Source organism: Oncorhynchus mykiss, chromosome 11 (genome assembly GCF_057628025.1).
Source record: "Oncorhynchus mykiss isolate SJ-2025 chromosome 11, ASM5762802v1, whole genome shotgun sequence".
Lineage (NCBI taxonomy): Eukaryota > Metazoa > Chordata > Actinopteri > Salmoniformes > Salmonidae > Oncorhynchus > Oncorhynchus mykiss.
Genome location: NC_143032.1, coordinates 4,670,732 through 4,692,986, shown reverse-complemented (window position 1 = coordinate 4,692,986; position 22,255 = coordinate 4,670,732). Strand labels below are relative to the sequence as shown.

General features: G+C 44.0%; 1 protein-coding gene across 1 annotated transcript in view; it reads right to left on the bottom strand.

Annotated features, from left to right (window-relative positions):
* Positions 1 to 2,156: 2,156 nt before the first annotated feature.
* LOC110536527 (transient receptor potential cation channel subfamily A member 1) overlaps positions 2,157 to 22,255 on the bottom strand; it is a 69,251-nt gene continuing 49,152 nt past the window's right edge. The window contains exons 21-28 of the mRNA XM_090189225.1: positions 19,078 to 19,167; positions 18,474 to 18,643; positions 18,195 to 18,324; positions 12,230 to 12,412; positions 10,475 to 10,543; positions 10,101 to 10,202; positions 7,680 to 7,795; positions 2,157 to 2,932 (exon numbers count right to left, since the gene is read on the bottom strand). Coding sequence (XP_090045351.1) covers positions 2,731 to 2,932; positions 7,680 to 7,795; positions 10,101 to 10,202; positions 10,475 to 10,543; positions 12,230 to 12,412; positions 18,195 to 18,324; positions 18,474 to 18,643; positions 19,078 to 19,167 — 1,062 coding nt within the window. The 3' untranslated portion in view covers positions 2,157 to 2,730. The remainder of the gene's footprint in view (positions 2,933 to 7,679; positions 7,796 to 10,100; positions 10,203 to 10,474; positions 10,544 to 12,229; positions 12,413 to 18,194; positions 18,325 to 18,473; positions 18,644 to 19,077; positions 19,168 to 22,255) is intronic.

The window sequence follows — 22,255 nt, the reverse complement described above, 5'->3', positions numbered from 1 at the left end:
GGCTTGGTAAAGGGGGTGTACAATAGGATGGTGTAGCTAAAGGCTAGTCTGATAGCACATTGGGTTTAGTCTAGGGCTTGGTAAAGGGGGTGTACAGTAGGATGGTGTAGCGAAAGGCTAGTCTGTTAGCACAGTGGATATAGAGTAGGGCTTGGTAAAGGGGGTGTACAGTAGGATGGTGTAGCGAAAGGCTAGTCTGTTAGCACAGTGGATATAGAGTAGGGCTTGGTAAAGGGGGTGTACAGTAGGATGGTGTAGCGAAAGGCTAGTCTGTTAGCACAGTGGATATAGAGTAGGGCTTGTTAAAGGGGGTGTACAGTAGGATGGTGTAGCGAAAGGCTAGTCTGTTAGCACAGTGGATATAGAGTAGGGCTTGGTAAAGGGGGTGTACAGTAGGATGGTGTAGCTAAAGGCTAGTCTGATAGCACAGTGGATATAGAGTAGGGCTTGGTAAAGGAGGTGTACAGTAGGATGGTGTAACTGAAGGCTAGTCTGTTAGCACAGTGGATATAGAGTAGGGCTTGGTAAAGGGGGTGTACAGTAGGATGGTGTAGCGAAAGGCTAGTCTGTTAGCACAGTGGATATAGAGTAGGGCTTGGTAAAGGGGGTGTACAGTAGGATGGTGTAGCTAAAGGCTTGTCTGATCTCAGACAGATTTGGGCTCTTGACTGTGCAAGGTTTTTCTATTTTTCCCTGAACTTTTTTTAGTTTGTACTACAGGATGCACATTTCTGTTTGAAAACGTTAGCCTTAGCTTTCCTAACTGCCTGTGTATATTGGTTCCTAACTTCCCTGAAAAGTTGCATATTGCGGGGGCTATTCGATGCTAATGCAGAACGCCACAGGATGTTTTTGTGCTTGTCAAGTGCAGTCAGGTCTGGAGTGAACCAAGGGCTATATCTGTTCCTGGTTCTACATTTTTTGAATGGAGCATGCTTATTTAAGAATACCCAGGTATCCTCTACTGACGGGATGAGGTCCATGTCATTCCAGGATACCCCAGCCAGGTCGATTAGAAAGGCCTGTTTGCTGAAGTGTTTCAGGGAGCGTTTGACAATGATGAGGGGTGGTTGTTTGACAGCAGACCCATTACGGATGCAGGCAATGAGGCAGTGATCGCTGAGATCTTGGTTGAAAACAGCAGAGGTGTATTTGGAGGGCAAGTTAGTTAGGATTTTATCTATGAGGGTGCCTGTGTTTACGGATTTGGGGTTGTACCTGGTAGGTCATACATAATTTGTGTGAGATTGAGGGCATCAAGTTTAGATTGCAGTATGGCTGGGGTGTTAACTGGCATGTCCCAGTTTAGGTCACCTAGCAGCTCGAGCTCAGAAGATAGATGGGGGGCAATCAGTTCACATGTGGTGTCCAGGGCACAGCTGGGGGCAGAGTGTGGTCTATAGCAAGCGGCAACAGTGAGAGACTTGTTTCTGGAAAGGTGAATTTTTAGAAGTAGAAGCTCGAATTGTTTTGGTACAGACCTCGATAGTAAGATAGAACTCTGCCGGTTATCTCTGCAGTAGATTGCCACACCGCCCCCTTTGGAAGTTCTATCTTGGTGGAAAATGTTATAGTTAGGCCAGGATTCAGACATGGCTAAGACATCTGGGTTGGCAGAGTGTGCTAAAGGAGTGAATAAAACAAATTGAGGGAGTAGGCTTCTAATATTAACATGAATGAAACCAAGGCTTTTACAGTTACAGAAGTCAACAAATGAGAGGGCTTGGGGAGTTGGAGTGGAGCTAGGCACTGCAGGTCCTGGATTAAACTCTACATCACCAGAGGAACAGAGGAGAAGTAGGATAAGGGTACGGCTAAAGAACTGGCCGTCTAACACGTTTGGGAACAGAGAGTAAAAAAGAGCAGGTTTCTTGGCACGATAGCATAGATTCAAGGCATAATGTACAGACAAAGGTATGGTAGGAAGAGAGTACATTGGAGGTAAACCTAGGCGTTGAGTAATGTAGAGAGAGTTATAGTCTCTAGAGACGTTTAAACCAGGTGATGTTATCGCATATGTGGGAGGTGGAACAACATGGCATATTAAGGTATATTGAGCAGGGCTAGAGGCTCTACAGTGAAATAAGACAGTAATCACTAACCAAGACAGTAATGGACAAGGCATATTGATATTAGGGAGAGGCATGAGCACAATGTATGGGGACGATTTGACAATTTTTAATGGTTCCACCCAAAATACAACCATGCAGTTCCAGTATGTTTCAGACAGATTATAAAATATACATACACTATTCAAATCATTTCAATCACATGCAATTATTATTACGTGCACACAATAATCTATGAACACATTGAGAAATACAAGTATAGTGTTTGCAGAGAGAGAGAGAGAGAGAGAGAGAGAGAGAGAGATCCATAATTAACCAATCAAAAGTGCATCAGAAATAGTATCCCCAATGATGAAGTCATTCATGCTAATCATAGTATCCTACAGTAAATTTTTAAAACAATATCAGTTCAAGTATTGCATATATAAAAATGAAAATGTTATATATTTTAAATATTCTTATCATATTGTTGATGGTCATGAATGAGGATTTACAATTCTGGTCTTTCCTAAAAATTTCCCTGGTTTTCACAAATCCTGGTTGGAGGTTTCTGGATCTTTTGTTTATTTCCCTTCTGATCCCAGGGATCTTCCACCCAGGATTCCTGGAAAACCCGACAAAATGGAATTTTGCAACCCTAGTCACCAGTAAATTGAAGGACTCAAACGTTCTTGCGCTCGAGGACCTTCATCAGCGGGATCCAGTTGGAGCCCTTGGCTTGGCCCCAGTTTGACCTCTGCCTGTAACCTTTGACCTCTGTGGGCCCGTCATGTTCGTCTGCCTCCGATGTGATCTCCATCTTCTGGATCATCAGCTTCATCAGGTCGTGCTGCTTCTCCAGCACACTGGATATCTCCTTCAGTCTGTACGGGATTATATAGAGATATACACACAGGATATCTCCTTCAATCTGAATGGGATTATATAGAGATATATACACAGGATATCTCCTTCAGTCTGTATGGGATTATATAGATATATATACACTGGATATCTCCTTCAGTCTGTATAGGATTATATAGAGATATACACACTGGATATCTCCTTCAGTCTGTATGGGATTATATAGAGATATACACACTGGATATCTCCTTCAGTCTGTATGGGATTATATAGATATATATACACTGGATATCTCCTTCAATCTGTATGGGATTATATAGAGATATACATACTGGATATCTCCTTCAGTCTGTATGGGATTATATAGAGATATACACACTGGATATCTCCTTCAGTCTGTATGGGATTATATAGAGATATACACACTGGATATCTCCTTCAGTCTGTATGGGATTATATAGATATATATACACTGGATATCTCCTTCAGTCTGTATGGGATTATATAGAGATATACACACTGGATATCTCCTTCAGTCTGTATGGGATTATATAGATATATATACACTGGATATCTCCTTCAGTCTGTATGGGATTATATAGAGATATACATACTGGATATCTCCTTCAGTCTGTATGGGATTATATAGATATATATACACTGGATATCTCCTTCAGTCTGTATGGGATTATATAGAGATATACATACTGGATATCTCCTTCAGTCTGTATGGGATTATATAGATATATATACACTGGATATCTCCTTCAGTCTGTATGGGATTATATAGAGATATACATACTGGATATCTCCTTCAGTCTGTATGGGATTATATAGATATATATACACAGGATATCTCCTTCAGTCTGTATGGGATTATATAGAGATATATACACAGGATATCTCCTTCAATCTGAATGGGATTATATAGAGATATATACACAGGATATCTCCTTCAGTCTGTATGGGATTATATAGATATATATACACAGGATATCTCCTTCAGTCTGTATAGGATTATATAGAGATATACACACTGGATATCTCCTTCAGTCTGTATGGGATTATATAGAGATATACACACTGGATATCTCCTTCAGTCTGTATGGGATTATATAGATATATATACACTGGATATCTCCTTCAGTCTGTATGGGATTATATAGAGATATACATACTGGATATCTCCTTCAGTCTGTATGGGATTATATAGAGATATACACACTGGATATCTCCTTCAGTCTGTATGGGATTATATAGAGATATACACACTGGATATCTCCTTCAGTCTGTATGGGATTATATAGATATATATACACTGGATATCTCCTTCAGTCTGTATGGGATTATATAGAGATATACACACTGGATATCTCCTTCAGTCTGTATGGGATTATATAGATATATATACACTGGATATCTCCTTCAGTCTGTATGGGATTATATAGAGATATACATACTGGATATCTCCTTCAGTCTGTATGGGATTATATAGATATATATACACTGGATATCTCCTTCAGTCTGTATGGGATTATATAGAGATATACATACTGGATATATCCTTCAGTCTGTATGGGATTATATAGATATATATACACTGGATATCTCCTTCAGTCTGTATGGGATTATATAGAGATATACATACTGGATATCTCCTTCAGTCTGTATGGGATTATATAGATATATATACACAGGATATCTCCTTCAGTCTGTATGGGATTATATAGAGATATATACACAGGATATCTCCTTCAATCTGAATGGGATTATATAGAGATATATACACAGGATATCTCCTTCAGTCTGTATGGGATTATATAGATATATATACACAGGATATCTCCTTCAGTCTGTATAGGATTATATAGAGATATACACACTGGATATCTCCTTCAGTCTGTATGGGATTATATAGAGATATACACACTGGATATCTCCTTCAGTCTGTATGGGATTATATAGATATATATACACTGGATATCTCCTTCAGTCTGTATGGGATTATATAGAGATATACATACTGGATATCTCCTTCAGTCTGTATGGGATTATATAGAGATATACACACTGGATATCTCCTTCAGTCTGTATGGGATTATATAGAGATACACACACTGGATATCTCCTTCAGTCTGTATGGGATTATATAGATATATATACACTGGATATCTCCTTCAGTCTGTATGGGATTATATAGAGATATACATACTGGATATCTCCTTCAGTCTGTATGGGATTATATAGATATATATACACTGGATATCTCCTTCAGTCTGTATGGGATTATATAGAGATATACACACTGGATATCTCCTTCAGTCTGTATGGGATTATATAGATATATATACACAGGATATCTCCTTCAGTCTGTATGGGATTATATTATATATTATATAGATATATATACACAGGATATCTCCTTCAGTCTGTATGGGATTATATAGAGATATACATACTGGATATCTCCTTCAGTCTGTATGGGATTATATAGATATATATACACTGGATATCTCCTTCAGTCTGTATGGGATTATATAGATATATATACACTGGATATCTCCTTCAGTCTGTATGGGATTATATAGAGATATACACACTGGATATCTCCTTCAGTCTGTATGGGATTATATAGATATATATACACTGGATATCTCCTTCAGTCTGTATGGGATTATATAGAGATATACATACTGGATATCTCCTTCAGTCTGTATGGGATTATATAGATATATATACACTGGATATCTCCTTCAGTCTGTATGGGATTATATAGAGATATACATACTGGATATCTCCTTCAGTCTGTATGGGATTATATAGATATATATACACTGGATATCTCCTTCAGTCTGTATGGGATTATATAGAGATATACATACTGGATATCTCCTTCAGTCTGTATGGGATTATATAGATATATATACACAGGATATCTCCTTCAGTCTGTATGGGATTATATAGATATATATACACTGGATATCTCCTTCAGTCTGTATGGGATTATATAGATATATATACACTGGATATCTCCTTCAGTCTGTATGGGATTATATAGAGATATACACACTGGATATCTCCTTCAGTCTGTATGGGATTATATAGATATATATACACTGGATATCTCCTTCAGTCTGTATGGGATTATATAGAGATATACATACTGGATATCTCCTTCAGTCTGTATGGGATTATATAGATATATATACACTGGATATCTCCTTCAGTCTGTATGGGATTATATAGAGATATACATACTGGATATCTCCTTCAGTCTGTATGGGATTATATAGATATATATACACTGGATATCTCCTTCAGTCTGTATGGGATTATATAGAGATATACATACTGGATATCTCCTTCAGTCTGTATGGGATTATATAGATATATATACACAGGATATCTCCTTCAGTCTGTATGGGATTATATAGAGATATATACACTGGATATCTCCTTCAGTCTGTATGGGATTATATAGAGATATACATACTGGATATCTCCTTCAGTCTGTATGGGATTATATAGATATATATACACAGGATATCTCCTTCAGTCTGTATGGGATTATATTATATATTATATAGAGATATACATACTGGATATATCCTTCAGTCTGTATGGGATTATATAGAGATATACACACTGGATATATCCTTCAGTCTGTATGGGATTATATAGAGATATACACACTGGATATCTCCTTCAATCTGTATGGGATTATATTATATATTATATAGATATATATACACTGGATATCTCTACTTCAGTCTGGAAAATATAGAAACATGTTTGGTTTTATCAGTCTGACTGGCTTCTCAATGTTTCCGCTTAGTTACAGTAGGGAGGCTCTCCTTGTTGCTCTGCTTAGTTACAGTAGGGAGGCTCTCCTTGTTGCTCTGCTTAGTTACAGTTGGGAGGATCTCCTTGTTGCTCTGCTTAGTTACAGTAGGGAGGATTTCCTTGTTGCTCTGCTTAGTTACAGTAGGGAGGATCTCCCTGTTGCTCTGCTTAGTTACGGTAGGGAGAATCTCCTTGTTGCTCTGCGTAGTTACAGTAGGGAGGATCTCCTTGTATCTCTGCTTAGTTACAGTAGGGAGGATCTCCTTGTTGCTCTGCTTAGTTACAGTAGGGAGGCTTTCCCTGTTGCTCTGCTTAGTTACAGTAGGGAGAATCTCCTTGTTGCTCTGCGTAGTTACAGTAGGGAGGATCTCCTTGTTGCTCTGCTTAGTTACAGTAGGGAGGATCTCCTTGTTGCTCTGCTTAGTTACAGTAGGGAGGCTCTCCTTGTTGCTCTGCTTAGTTACAGTAGGGAGGCTCTCCTTGTTGCTCTGCTTAGTTACAGTAGGGAGGCTTTCCTTCTTGCTCTGCTTAGTTACAGTAGGGAGGCTCTCCATGTTGCTCTGCTTACTCTTTGTGTTAAGAACATATATGCAGTTAGTATGTTACTGTTGAGCACTTTCTTACAATTTGAGTTGCTTTTGAAAACGGGCAGAATGTAAAAATTAACATTTGGTCAAATCTCCCTGTGCTGCGTCTCTAGTCTATCTAACAGAGTGGCACTGGTTTTTACATGAGACCACTAGAGGCAGCTCACGCACCATTTAAAACACTCCAGATCCCTGATTGTGTGTGTGTGTGTGTGTGTGTGTGTGTGTGTGTGTGTGTGTGTGTGTGTGTGTGTGTGTGTGTGTGTGTGTGTGTGTGTGTGTGTGTGTGTGTGTGTGTGTGTGTGTGTGTGTGTGTGTGTGTGTGTGTGTGACATACCTGTACTTCTGTCTGCGTAGTTCAGCCTCGACAGAGGTAGAATTTGATGAGTTGGTCATTAGACGAGTCTGCACTTCGTTTGCTTCTCCTTGACTCCAGAAATTAAGTATTGAGGCCTTTTGAAAGAAAGAACAAAGAACCATTGATTTCTCCAAACCACAGTAAGTCTTATATACACACTATATACAGTATACTGTGTATATACTGTTTATATGTGTGTATAATACACTGCTCAAAAAATAAAGGGAACACTAAAATAACACATCCTAGATCTGAATTAATGAAATATTCTTATTAAATACTTTTTTCTTTACATAGCTGAATGTGCTGGCAACAAAATCACACAAAAATTATCAATGGAAATCAAATGTATCAACCCATGGAGGTCTGGATTTGGAGTCACACTCAAAATTAAAGTGGAAAACCACACTACAGGCTGATACAACTTTGATGTAATGTCCTTAAAACAAGTCAAAATGAGGCTCAGTAGTGTGTGTGGCCTCCACGTGCCTGTATGACCTCCCTACAACGCCTGGGCATGCTCCTGATGAGGTGGCAGATGGTTTCCTGAGGGATCTCCTCCCAGATCTGGACTGAAGCATCCGCCAACTCCTGGACAGTCTGTGATGCAGCGTGGCGTTGGTGGATGGAGCGAGACATGATATCCCAGATGTGCTCAATTGGATTCAGGTCTGGGGAACGGGCAGGCCAGTCCATAGCATCAATGCCTTCCTCTTGCAGGAACTGCTGACACACTCCAGCCACATGAGGTCTAGCATTGTCTTGCATTAGGAGGAACCCAGGGCCAACCTCACCAGCATATGGTCTCACAAGGGGTCTGAGGAGCTCATCTCGGTACCTAATGGCAGTCAGGCTACCTCTGGCGAGCACATGGAGTGCTGTGCGGCCCCCAAAAGAAATGCCACCCCACACCATGACTGACCCACCGCCAAACCGGTCATTCTGGAGGATGTTGCAGGCAGCAGAACGTTCTCCACTGTGTCTCCAGACTGTCACGTCTGTCACATGTGCACAGTGTGAACCTGCTTTCATCTGTGAAGAGCACAGGGCGCCAGTGGCGAATTTGCCAATCTTAGTGTTCTCTGGCAAATGAAAAACGTCCTGCACGGTGTTGGGCTGTAAGCACAACCCCCACCTGTGGACGTCGGGCCCTCATACCACCCTCATGGAGTCTGTTTCTGACCGTTTGAGCAGACACATGCACATTTGTGGCCTGCTGAAGGTAATTTTGCAGGGCTCTGGCAGTGCTCCTCCTGCTCCTCCTTGCACAAAGGCGGAGGTAGCGGTCCTGCTGCTGGGTTGTTGCCCTCCTATGGCCTCCTCCAAGTCTCCTGATGTAATGACCTGTCTCCTGGTAGCGCCTCCATGCTCTGGACACTACGCTGACAGACACAGCAAACCTTCTTGCCACAGCTCGCAATGATGTGCCATCCTAGATGAGCTGCACTACCTGAGCCACTTGTGTGGTTTGTAAAGTCCGTCTCATGCTACCACTAGAGTGAAAGCACCGCCAGCATTCAAAAGTGACCAAAACATCAGCCAGGAAGCATAGGAACTGAGAAGTGGTCTGTGGTCCCCACCTGCAGAACCACTCCTTTATTGGGGGTGTCTTGCTAATTGCCTATAATTTCCACCTGTTGTCTATTCCATTTGCACAACAGCATGTGACATTTATTGTCAATCAGTGTTGCTTCCAAAGTGGACAGTTTGATTTCACAGAAGTGTGATTGACTTGGAGTTACATTGTGTTGTTTAAGTGTTCCCTTTATTTTTTTGAGCATATATATATATTTATCAACCTCTTTCTCTATAATGACTTAGACACCAATCGCGATTAATCTACATATCATTCACCTATTGTGGGATGATAGAAGGTGAAGACTGTTTCAGTTTCCCCAGTAGGATGATAGAAGGTGAAGACTGTTTCATTTTCCCCAGTAGGATGGTAGAAGGTGAGGACTGTTTCAGTTTCCCCCAGTAGGATGGTAGAAGGTGAAGACTGTTTCAGTTTCCCCAGTAGGATGGTAGAAGGTGAAGACTGTTTCAGTTTCCCCCAGTAGGATGGTAGAAGGTGAAGACTGTTTCATTTTCCCCAGTAGGATGATAGGTGACCGATGTTTTCGCGAATGTTTTCTTTCGTACGAGTGTAAAAACGCATTGAAAACACAGGGAGCACTGATTTATTCACCTCAAATGGTGATCAGCTTGTTTTGTGTCTTTCTTACCACCACATCAGTGGAACGCACCAGGTAGAGGGTTGCAAAATGACGGTAACTTGACCAAAATTCTGGTTGAAGGATTCTGGATGTCCTGCTTATTCCTGATTCATGGAATTTCTTAACCAGTATTTTTGGAAAAGCTGGGAATTAGAGATATATTACCGACAGGAGTCATACCCACCTTGGAGCACTTGCGGTTGGGGTAGATGGTGAAGAATGACTGGTCTACTCTCTTCAACAACCAGTACGGCATCTTCTCCTCCAGATTGGTGTGGAGCTCGATCTGACATGGAAATAAATCAATGCCTTCAGTCAACAAAATCAGCAAGTATGGCATTTTGTTATATTGAAGACTTTAAGAAAGGTTTTGGGAATAGTTGTAGGTCTATGATTAGGTACAGTATGATGAGGAAGGGATATTGACCCAATCAGAACAACTTTACAATACACTTCACGAATGAGGAAAGATGCAACACACTGAACAAGAATCCATTAGATGTTATGTATGGTGTCTGTAATTTTATCTTAACAAAAGGATGAGTGTCAGCTACACACCTGCATGGCTATTCTCTTCAGACCTGCGGTTCTCTTTACCTCAGCGATGTCTCCGACTGCCAAACCGATCTACAACACATAGGTTAGCATTTTTAGTCATGAATGTTGTTCTGGAGGCAACTCTGCAGAGTGGTCACTAGCTGGCACAGCCACAAAGTCATACAAACCTTAACTTTAACCACACTGCACACCCTAATGCCTAACCGTAACTTTAAAGATTACCAAAAAGCTATTTTATTAACATTTGTTTACATTTTTACATTATAGACAATTTTGACTTTGCAGCTGGCCCACCCAGTTGAAATAGCTCAGTTTTGCCTCCAGGACAAGACACATCACAATAAACCTTCCTACAACACTATCAGGTTCGAAGGTAAGACCCAATTGCAGACTATGTCGAAGTAACAATGTATCATGACACAATGCGAGACCCAGATGCAGACACAGGAGGCAGATGGTTGGAGTCTTACAATGTTTAATAATCCAAAAGGGGTAGGCAAGAGAATGGTTGTGGACAGGTTAAAGGTCAAAACCAGATCAGAGTCCAGGAGGTACAGAGTGGCAGACAGGCTTGAGGTCAAGGCAGGCAGAATGGTCAGGCAGGCGGGTACAGAGTCCAGAAACAGGCAAGGGTCAAAACCAGTAGGACTAGAAAAAGGAGAATAGCAAAAAGCAGGAGAACGGGGAAAAGAACGCTGGTTTACTTGGAAAACATACAAGATGAACTGAAACAGAGAGACAGGAAACACAGGGATAAATACACTGGCACAGAGAGACAGGAAACACAGGGATAAATACACTGGCACAGAGAGACAGGAAACACAGGGATAAATACACTGGCACAGAGAGACAGGAAACACAGGGATAAATACACTGGTACAGAGAGACAGGAAACACAGGGATAAATACACTGGTACAGAGAGACAGGAAACACAGGGGTAAATACACTGGCACAGAGAGACAGGAAACACAGGGATAAATACACTGGGGATAATAAGCGACACCTGGAGGGGGTGGAGACAATCACAAGGAGCAGGTGAAACAGATCAGGGCGTGACACAATGTTTATTACAGCAACAGGGTCAGGCAAACCACAGGTCAAGGCAGGCCAGGGGTCGATAATCTAGAGTAGTGGTGAGAAGGTACAGGACAGCAGGTAGGCTCAGGAAAGGCATGAATGGTCAAAACCGGGAAAAACAGGAACATTAGGCAAGACAGGAGCAGGGGTGAAAACCGCTGGTAGGTTTGAAGAAGAAAACGAACTGGCAACAGACAAACAGAGAACACAAGTATAAATACACAGGGGATAATGGGGAAGAAGGGTGACACCTGGAGGGGGGGGGGGGGAGACAATCACAAGGACAGGTGAAACAGATCAGGACGTGACATACACACTCAAATAAGAACCATCTTTCCTGTGAAATGTGCGGCTGCATTTCAATAATCTGAAGTGGCTTTCTCGCCTCATCTCCTTCCATTCATCAACACAGATCTAAGGTAAGGAGACAAGAAGAGGAAGCCATTTTGGACAGTTGAGATGGACCAGGGGTGTCAAGGTCATTCTATGGAGGGGTTGTGTGTGTGTGCTGGTTTTTAATTATTTTCTTTCAATTTGTGTCTAATTAAGACCTAGATAACCAGGTGAGGAGAGTTCCAATCATGTACTCTCGATAACCAGGTGAGGAGTGAAAACCCTCAGAGATTCGTCCCTCCAGTGAATGAGTTTGACACGCTTTAGATCATGGAGATGCTTACCATCATGTTCATCAGCAGGATCGGCATGAGGATGACAAACACCACAAACATGTAGAAAGTGAGGAAGGGAAATGGAAGTTTGTTGTCTAGGTATATGTCCAGAATGTTGCTTTGGTAATTCAGTTCTCCAACCATCATCACAAAGATCTGGACCCCAGACAGGTCCAGTCGCTCAAACTCTTTCTGAAACAACAAAAGAGAGAAAGAGAAATGGGATGACATGGAACATTGCAGAGGACATAAAACATAAGCAGATCTTAGTTCCATCTCAGATATCTTTGTTGATTTTTTTAAATGACAAATTACCTATGTAGGCCTTATGAAGGGTTTTTGAAGGCTTCATTAGGCCTTATAGGGCATCTGCACTTCCTGATTTGGCCTTGTTTTTCATCAATGCTCATTAAGAAATGCTAGCAGCCATGACTGAAGGCAAACAAGAGTTGTCTTGGGGGTTTCTTGGGTGAGTCTTTGCCATTCAATCACAACGAAGAGCAGTAGTAGGTACAGCGAGGTAAACTAAACTAGCTTTTCTATGGAGAGAATGAAGTTTTGAAGTTGAGCACTTCTCCCCTCCTGACTGACCTGCCACCTCAAGATGGTCAGTTCTATGTGTAAGCTAAAGCCTGTACGGACCTTGTGTTTAGCCAAGCTGACAGCAGCTAGCTAGCATAGCTTGGTGATAGCTGCAGCTGGCTATACTATGATAACGCAGCACTCCGGGCCAAGGGCACAACGGCCACTGGCCACAAAAGGCATGGATTTTTTTAGGGTGCATTACGGCCACACAAATGGGATGCCGCTGAGGACATTCTGCCAAATTGTGGATGAGAGACTGATGTTGTGTGTGCAGCCCGGGCAAAAAAACTAACCCGAGCTCATGCCTTTCAAGCAACTGTTTTCAAATTATCATCAGAGTCGCATCATGGAGCCTTACAATGTATTAAAAATCAAAACACATAGCCCAACGTTTGTAAAACAACTAAAGTTACATAAATAACTCTCAATTAAGCATATAGGAGTACCTATTTTTTTGCCTTATGTGCGCACTTCCTCAAATCGTTTGGAGGAAATAACCTTTCTACTTTATAACTTTGGGATCGGTGTCCCTTCCACGGGACAGCTAACGTAGGCTAATGCGATTAGCATGAGGTTATAAGTAACAAGAACATTTCCCAGGACATAGACATGTCTGATATTTGCATAAAGCTTAAATTATTGTTAATCAAATTGCATTGGCCAATTTACAGTAGCTATTACAGTGAAATAATACCATGCCATTGTTTGAGGAGAGTGCACACTTTTGAACAAGAAAAGTTATTAATAAACAAATTAGGCACATTTGAGCAGTTTTAAAACAACATTTTGAACAGAAATGCAATGGTTCATTGGATCAGTCTGAAACTTTGCACATACACTGATGCCATCTAGTGGCCAAAATCTAAATTGCACATGGGCTGGAAAAATATATTATGGCCTTTCTCTTGCATTTCAAAGATGATGGTACAAAAGAACGGTTGTTTTTTTTCTTTGTATTATCTTTTACCAGATCTATTGTGATATATTCAACTACATTCGTTTCACATGGTCATAAACATCAAAGAGTTTTCTTTCAAATGGTACCAAGAATATGCATATCCTTGCTTCAGGGCCTGAGCTACAGGCAGTTAGATTTGGTTTTGTCATTTTAGAAGAAAATTTAAAAAAAGGGGGGAATCCTTTTATTCAGCTTTGTTCAATTGTATTTTTCATACTTTAAAATAATGCCTAGGAACACTAAGCAAATCTTGTCTGCTAAATTAATGAGTGTAGCCCAACAGCCATTTGGCATGGCCAGATCAGGACCTAACATAAGGACAATTCAGAGTATGTTATTCTGTTCTTCTGAAATACACTACATTTTCTTCATATCATGCTTCTTTAGACCTGTCTGAAATACATATTGGGTTAATTGTGAAGGTCTAGGCTGGATCACCGGCTGCCAAAATGTTGTGCATGCCACAGCCCTAATCCTATCTGGATGGTGTTTCTACAGCTAGATAGTAAGAGCCACTAGAACAATGTTTCTGACTCCTATCGATGCCACATAGGCTTTCAAAAGGAGAAGTTGGTTTTCCAAGGGCAGTTGACTTTAAAAAACAAATGTTGTGTTATTTAAAATGGGGACCACTGTTTGGGATGTCTCTTCTCACCTGATTGAGCATGAGGGCATGGGAGACCAAGGACCACTGTTTGTGATGTCTCTTCTCACCTGATTGAGCATGAGGGCATGGAACACCAAGGACCACTGTTTGAGATGTCTCTTCTCACCTGATTGAGCATGAGGGCATGGGAGACCAAGGACCACTGTTTGAGATGTCCCTTCTCACCTGATTGAGCATGAGGGCATGGGAGACCAAGGACCACTGTTTGTGATGTCTCTTCTCACCTGATTGAGCATGAGGGCATGGGAGACCAAGGACCACTGTTTGAGATGTCCCTTCTCACCTGATTGAGCATGAGGGCATGGAAGACCAAGGACCACTGTTTGTGATGTCTCTTCTCACCTGATTGAGCATGAGGGCATGGAACACCAAGGACCACTGTTTGTGATGTCTCTTCTCACCTGATTGAGCATGAGGTCATGGAAGACCAAGGACCACTGTTGGTGATGTCTCTTCTCACCTGATTGAGCATGAGGGCATGGAACACCAAGGACCACTGTTTGTGATGTCCCTTCTCACCTGATGGAGCATGAGGGCATGGAAGACCAAGGACCACTGTTTGAGATGTCTCTTCTCACCTGATTGAGCATGAGGGCATGGGAGACCAAGGACCACTGTTTGAGATGTCCCTTCTCACCTGATTGAGCATGAGGGCATGGAACACCAAGGACCACTGTTTGAGATGTCCCTTCTCACCTGATGGAGCATGAGGGCATGGAAGACCAAGGACCACTGTTTGAGATGTCTCTTCTCACCTGATTGAGCATGAGGGCATGGGAGACCAAGGACCACTGTTTGAGATGTCCCTTCTCACCTGATTGAGCATGAGGGCATGGAAGACCAAGGACCACTGTTTGAGATGTCCCTTCTCACCTGATTGAGCATGAGGGCATGGAAGACCAAGGACCACTGTTTGTGATGTCTCTTCTCACCTGATTGAGCATGAGGGCATGGAACACCAAGGACCACTGTTTGAGATGTCCCTTCTCACCTGATTGAGCATGAGGGCATGGAACACCAAGGACCACTGTTTGTGATGTCTCTTCTCACCTGATTGAGCATGAGGGCATGGAACACCAAGGACCACTGTTTGAGATGTCCCTTCTCACCTGATTGAGCATGAGGGCATGGAACACCAAGGACCACTGTTTGAGATGTCCCTTCTCACCTGATTGAGCATGAGGGCATGGGAGACCAAGGACCACTGTTTGTGATGTCTCTTCTCACCTGATTGAGCATGAGGGCATGGAAGACCAAGGACCACTGTTTGTGATGTCTCTTCTCACCTGATTGAGCATGAGGGCATGGAACACCAAGGACCACTGTTTGAGATGTCTCTTCTCACCTGATTGAGCATGAGGGCATGGGAGACCAAGGACCACTGTTTGTGATGTCTCTTCTCACCTGATTGAGCATGAGGGCATGGGAGACCAAGGACCACTGTTTGTGATGTCTCTTCTCACCTGATTGAGCATGAGGGCATGGAACACCAAGGACCACTGTTTGAGATGTCCCTTCTCACCTGATTGAGCATGAGGGCATGGGAGACCAAGGACCACTGTTTGAGATGTCCCTTCTCACCTGATTGAGCATGAGGGCATGGAACACCAAGGACCACTGTTTGTGATGTCTCTTCTCACCTGATTGAGCATGAGGGCATGGAACACCAAGGACCACTGTTTGAGATGTCCCTTCTCACCTGATTGAGCATGAGGGCATGGAAGACCAAGGAACACTGTTTGAGATGTCTCTTCTCACCTGATTGAGCATGAGGGCATGGAAGACCAAGGACCACTGTTTGTGATGTCCCTTCTCACCCAATTGAGCATGAGGGCATGGAAGACCAAGGACCACTGTTTGGGATGTCTCTTCTCACCTGATTGAGCATGAGGGCATGGAAGACCAAGGACCACTGTTTGTGATGTCTCTTCTCACCTGATTGAGCATGAGGGCATGGAAGACCAAGGACCACTGTTTGAGATGTCCCTTCTCACCTGATTGAGCATGAGGGCATGGAAGACCAAGGACCACTGTTTGTGATGTCCCTTCTCACCTGATTGAGCATGAGGGCATCGAAGACCAAGGAACACTGTTTGAGATGTCTCTTCTCACCTGATTGAGCATGAGGGCATGGAAGACCAAGGACCACTGTTTGTGATGTCCCTTCTCACCTGATTGAGCATGAGGGCATGGAAGACCAAGGACCACTGTTTGAGATGTCCCTTCTCACCTGATTGAGCATGAGGGCATGGAAGACCAAGGACCACTGTTTGAGATGTCCCTTCTCACCTGATTGAGCATGAGGGCATGGAAGACCAAGGACCACTGTTTGTGATGTCTCTTCTCACCTGATTGAGCATGAGGGCATGGAACACCAAGGACCACTGTTTGAGATGTCCCTTCTCACCTGATTGAGCATGAGGGCATGGAACACCAAGGACCACTGTTTGTGATGTCTCTTCTCACCTGATTGAGCATGAGGGCATGGAACACCAAGGACCACTGTTTGAGATGTCCCTTCTCACCTGATTGAGCATGAGGGCATGGAACACCAAGGACCACTGTTTGAGATGTCCCTTCTCACCTGATTGAGCATGAGGGCATGGGAGACCAAGGACCACTGTTTGTGATGTCTCTTCTCACCTGATTGAGCATGAGGGCATGGAAGACCAAGGACCACTGTTTGTGATGTCTCTTCTCACCTGATTGAGCATGAGGGCATGGAACACCAAGGACCACTGTTTGAGATGTCTCTTCTCACCTGATTGAGCATGAGGGCATGGGAGACCAAGGACCACTGTTTGTGATGTCTCTTCTCACCTGATTGAGCATGAGGGCATGGGAGACCAAGGACCACTGTTTGTGATGTCTCTTCTCACCTGATTGAGCATGAGGGCATGGAACACCAAGGACCACTGTTTGAGATGTCCCTTCTCACCTGATTGAGCATGAGGGCATGGGAGACCAAGGACCACTGTTTGAGATGTCCCTTCTCACCTGATTGAGCATGAGGGCATGGAACACCAAGGACCACTGTTTGTGATGTCTCTTCTCACCTGATTGAGCATGAGGGCATGGAACACCAAGGACCACTGTTTGAGATGTCCCTTCTCACCTGATTGAGCATGAGGGCATGGAAGACCAAGGAACACTGTTTGAGATGTCTCTTCTCACCTGATTGAGCATGAGGGCATGGAAGACCAAGGACCACTGTTTGTGATGTCCCTTCTCACCTGATTGAGCATGAGGGCATGGAAGACCAAGGACCACTGTTTGGGATGTCTCTTCTCACCTGATTGAGCATGAGGGCATGGAAGACCAAGGACCACTGTTTGTGATGTCTCTTCTCACCTGATTGAGCATGAGGGCATGGAAGACCAAGGACCACTGTTTGAGATGTCCCTTCTCACCTGATTGAGCATGAGGGCATGGAAGACCAAGGACCACTGTTTGTGATGTCCCTTCTCACCTGATTGAGCATGAGGGCATCGAAGACCAAGGAACACTGTTTGAGATGTCTCTTCTCACCTGATTGAGCATGAGGGCATGGAAGACCAAGGACCACTGTTTGTGATGTCCCTTCTCACCTGATTGAGCATGAGGGCATGGAAGACCAAGGACCACTGTTTGGGATGTCTCTTCTCACCTGATTGAGCATGAGGGCATGGAAGACCAAGGACCACTGTTTGGGATGTCTCTTCTCACCTGATTGAGCATGAGGGCATGGAACACCAAGGACCACTGTTTGGGATGTCTCTTCTCACCTGATTGAGCATGAGGGCATGGAAGACCAAGGCAAACGCCAGCATCAGAAAGAAGAAAAGCAGTAGGATTTTCCACAATGTCTTCGCAATCTCGTTAAACATCACCACGTAAATCCCAAAGTGCTCAAACCTGGCAAGAGGAAACACAGGAAGGATTTGAATAACATTTGATATGTGCACTACTTACAATATTCAAAAAAACGAAGTAAAATAGTTTTTTTTATTGTCAGTCTACACCCGAGGAATGTCAGCTACATTGTTCGGACAGTTGGTAAAAACCTTTGCAGATAGAAGAGGAAGCTAATCCAGGATTGAAAGACTGCCATCGCCCCAGCCTGCCAGTACCAAGACCCCTCAACGTTGAAATTCAGGGGGATGACGAAGAGAAGAGAGAAGATGGCCACGGTCCAGTCCTGATAGTTAAAGGGATCCTTGAAGTAACTCAAACGCTATTGAGAGAAAACAAGAGAATGTCAGGTACACGTCTGAAACTCTACATTTTTAGAATGAGCCTTCAATTGACTTTATTGCAAGACAAACACAACTTTACCTAAGTTAAGTGAGAATTCAAATGATGAAGCCTATTGAAAATATATTTTTGGGGATGTTGTATTAGCCCAATTGATCACACATGGAAGAACTGACAATGTATCACTGTTTAACCAGCGGTTTCTTTATAAAAGCGTTATAACTCTTCTTGACGACAACAATAAATAGTAACTAGCAGCAGTCACCAGTAACCTGTATCGTTAAAGTTGTAAAATTCCTATTTTGGCACATTTGTACTGTGATAACACGTTTAAATAAGAGACCCCCTCCCCTCTCTGATCCATCACGAGCGACGCGTCTGTATGTCTGTCTGGAGACGTTACTGAAGGTCTACCTGGTGGTACATCTGCGTCACTTCCTTCCCCATGGAATAAATGTTCATCACCAGCACCATCACCATGCAGCCGGACAGGAAGGAACCTTGCTGTGGGTCAAAGGTTGTCAGATTTAAAGGAGAAGTTTACCCAAAATCAAATAAACTTCCAAGTGATTCCATGTTTTGCAACTAGTTCCGTGGAGTTTGCCCTCCCCCCCCCTCTCTCTCCCTGGATTGCAAGACGGAGACAGCTGTAACAAAAAACAACGGGTCATGTGACACGTTATTGGAACTCTGCTCTGTTGTCAGTGAATACCCAGTTCACAAATCAGCAAACTGTGGACAGATTCATTGTTTTATCGAAAGCGTACGGCCAAATTAGCTATTTTTTTTGTTGTAAAAAAGTACCATCGGTTTTGAGTCAGGATATGTGTACAGTACTTTTCCACCTCAAACATTTGCGATTATTTTACGTAGCTGACTGCCACAGCAGTGGAGATGGGTCACAATTGAGCATGTGTGACCTCGTGGGGTAAACTCTGGTCACGATTATGCCCTTAAATGGAGCTTGATGCCACAGTTTTATTTGGTGGGAGAAGGAGCTGGTTCGAAGGTTGATAGAGTCCGGATCACTGGTTGCTGCGGAAAAGGAGGAAGGTCAAAAGGGGTGTGAGTGTAACGGATGTGAAGTAGCTAGCTTAGTTAGCGGTGGTGCGCGCTAATTAGCGTTTCAATCGGTGACGTCACTAGCTCTGAGACCTTGAAGTAGTAATTCCCCTTGCTCTGCAAGTGCCGCGGCTTTTGTGGAGCGATAGGTAACAATGCTTCGCGGGTGACTGTTGTTGATGTGTGCAGAGGGTCCCTGGTTCGCGCCCGGGTATGAGCGAGGGGACGGCCTAAAGTTCTATATGCCTATCGGCATGTAAAGTTAGTTATGCAAAGCGGAAGAAGAGACAGTAGCGAGAGCAGGGCTGGTGTTTGGTCCCTGGTTGTACTTTATACAGGAAATGAAGGGAAGAAGGTCCCAAAATGAAACCGTTTTCCGGTAAAAGATACATAGCGATGCAAAAAGGTTAGTTAGTAGCAATTAGAAATAGCAAATACGATGTACAAACCACTGCAGACAACATTACATTGCTCCGTTGTGTGTGGTACGCTCTTCAGCGACGATGCGTGTGAACTAACTCTCTGCTGCGGCAGTCAGCTACATCAAATAACAATATAAAATAATCACAAATATTTTAGGTGGAAAATTACAAAACTTGTCTAAAGGCACACCTGCTGTGTTCCCTTTATGGCGCAATACATTCAACCAGACCTGTGGGGCCTAATCAGAGACCAGAGACCTGTGGGGCCTAATCAGAGACCAGAGACGTATGGGGCCTAATCAGAGACCAGAGACCTGTGGGGCCTAATCAGAGACCAGAGACCTGTGGGGCCTAATCAGAGACCAGAGACCTATGGGGTCTAATCAGAGACCAGAGACCTGTGGGGCCTAATCAGAGACCAGAGACCTGTGGGCCCTAACTAGAGACCAGAGACCTATGGGGCCTAATCAGAGACCAGAGACTTATGGGGCCTAATCAGAGACCAGAGACCTGTGGGGCCTAATCAGAGACCAGAGACTTGTGGGGCCTAATCAGAGACCAGAGACCTATGGGGCCTAATTAGAGACCAGAGACCTATGGGGCCTAATCAGAGACCAGAGACGTATGGGGCCTAATCAGACACCAGAGACCTATGGGGCCTAATCAGAGACCAGAGACCAATGGGGCCTAATCAGAGACCAGAAACCTATGGGGCCTAATAAGAGACCAGAGACCTATGGGGCCTAATCAGAGACCCGAGACCTATGGGGAATAATAAGAGACCAGAGACCTATGGGGCCTAATAATAGACCAGAGACCTGTGGGCCCTAATCAGAGACCAGATACCTGTGGGCCTTAACCAGAGACCAGAGACCTGTGGGCCCTAATCAGAGACCAGAGACCTGTGGGCCCTAATCAGAGACCAGAGACCTGTGGGCCCTAATCAGAGACCAAAGACCTATGGGGTCTGACCAAAGACCTATGTGGTCTGACCAGAGACCTATGGGGCTTGACCAGAGACCTATGGGGTCTGACCAGAGACCTATGGTGTCTGACCAGAGACCAGAGACCTCTGGGGTCTGACCAGAGACCTATGGGGCTTGACCAGAGACCTATGGGGTCTGACCAGAGACCTATGGTGTCTGACCAGAGACCAGAGACCTATGGGGCCTGACCAGAGACCTGCAGGACCTGACCTGAGACCTATGGGGTCTGACCGGAGACCTATGGGCCCTATTCAGAGACCAATGGGGTCTGACCAGAGACCTGTGGGCCCTCATCAGAGACCTATGGTGTCTGACCAGACACCTGTGGGCCCTAATCAGAGACCTATGAGGCCTGACCAGAGACCTATGGGGTCTGACCAGAGACCTGTGGGCCCTAATCAGAGACCTATGAGGTCTGACCAGAGGCCTATGGGGCCTGACCAGAGACCTATGGCGTCTGACCAGAGACCTATGGGGCCTGACCAGAGACCAGAGACCTATGGGGCCTGACCAGAGACCTGCGGAGCCTGACCAGAGACCTATGGGGCCTGACCAGAGACCTATGGGGCCTGACCAGAGACCTATGGGGTCTGACCAGAGAACTATGGGGTCTGACCAGAGACAAATGGGGTCTGACCAGAGACCTGTGGGCCCTAATCAGAGACCTACGGGGTCTGACCAGAGACCAGAGACCTATGGGGCCTGACCAGAGAACTATGGGGTCTGACCAGAGACAAATGGGGTCTGACCAGAGACCTATGGGGCCTGACCAGAGACCTACAGGGCCTGACCAGAGACCTATGGGGTCTGACCAGAGACCTATGGGGCCTGACCAGAGACCTATGGCCTGACCAGAGAACTATGGGGTCTGACCAGAGACCTATGGGGCCTGACCAGAGACCTATGGGGCCTGACCAGAGACCTATGGGTCTGACCAGAGACCTACGGGCCCTAATCAGAGACCTATGGGTCTGACCAGAGACCTGCGGTTCCTAATCAGAGACCTATGGGTCTTACCAGAGACCTGCGGGCCCTGACCAGAAACCTATGGGTCTGACCAGAGTAGTGCACCATATAGTAAACAGGGTGCCATTTCGGACCCAGACAATGATCTGGTCAACA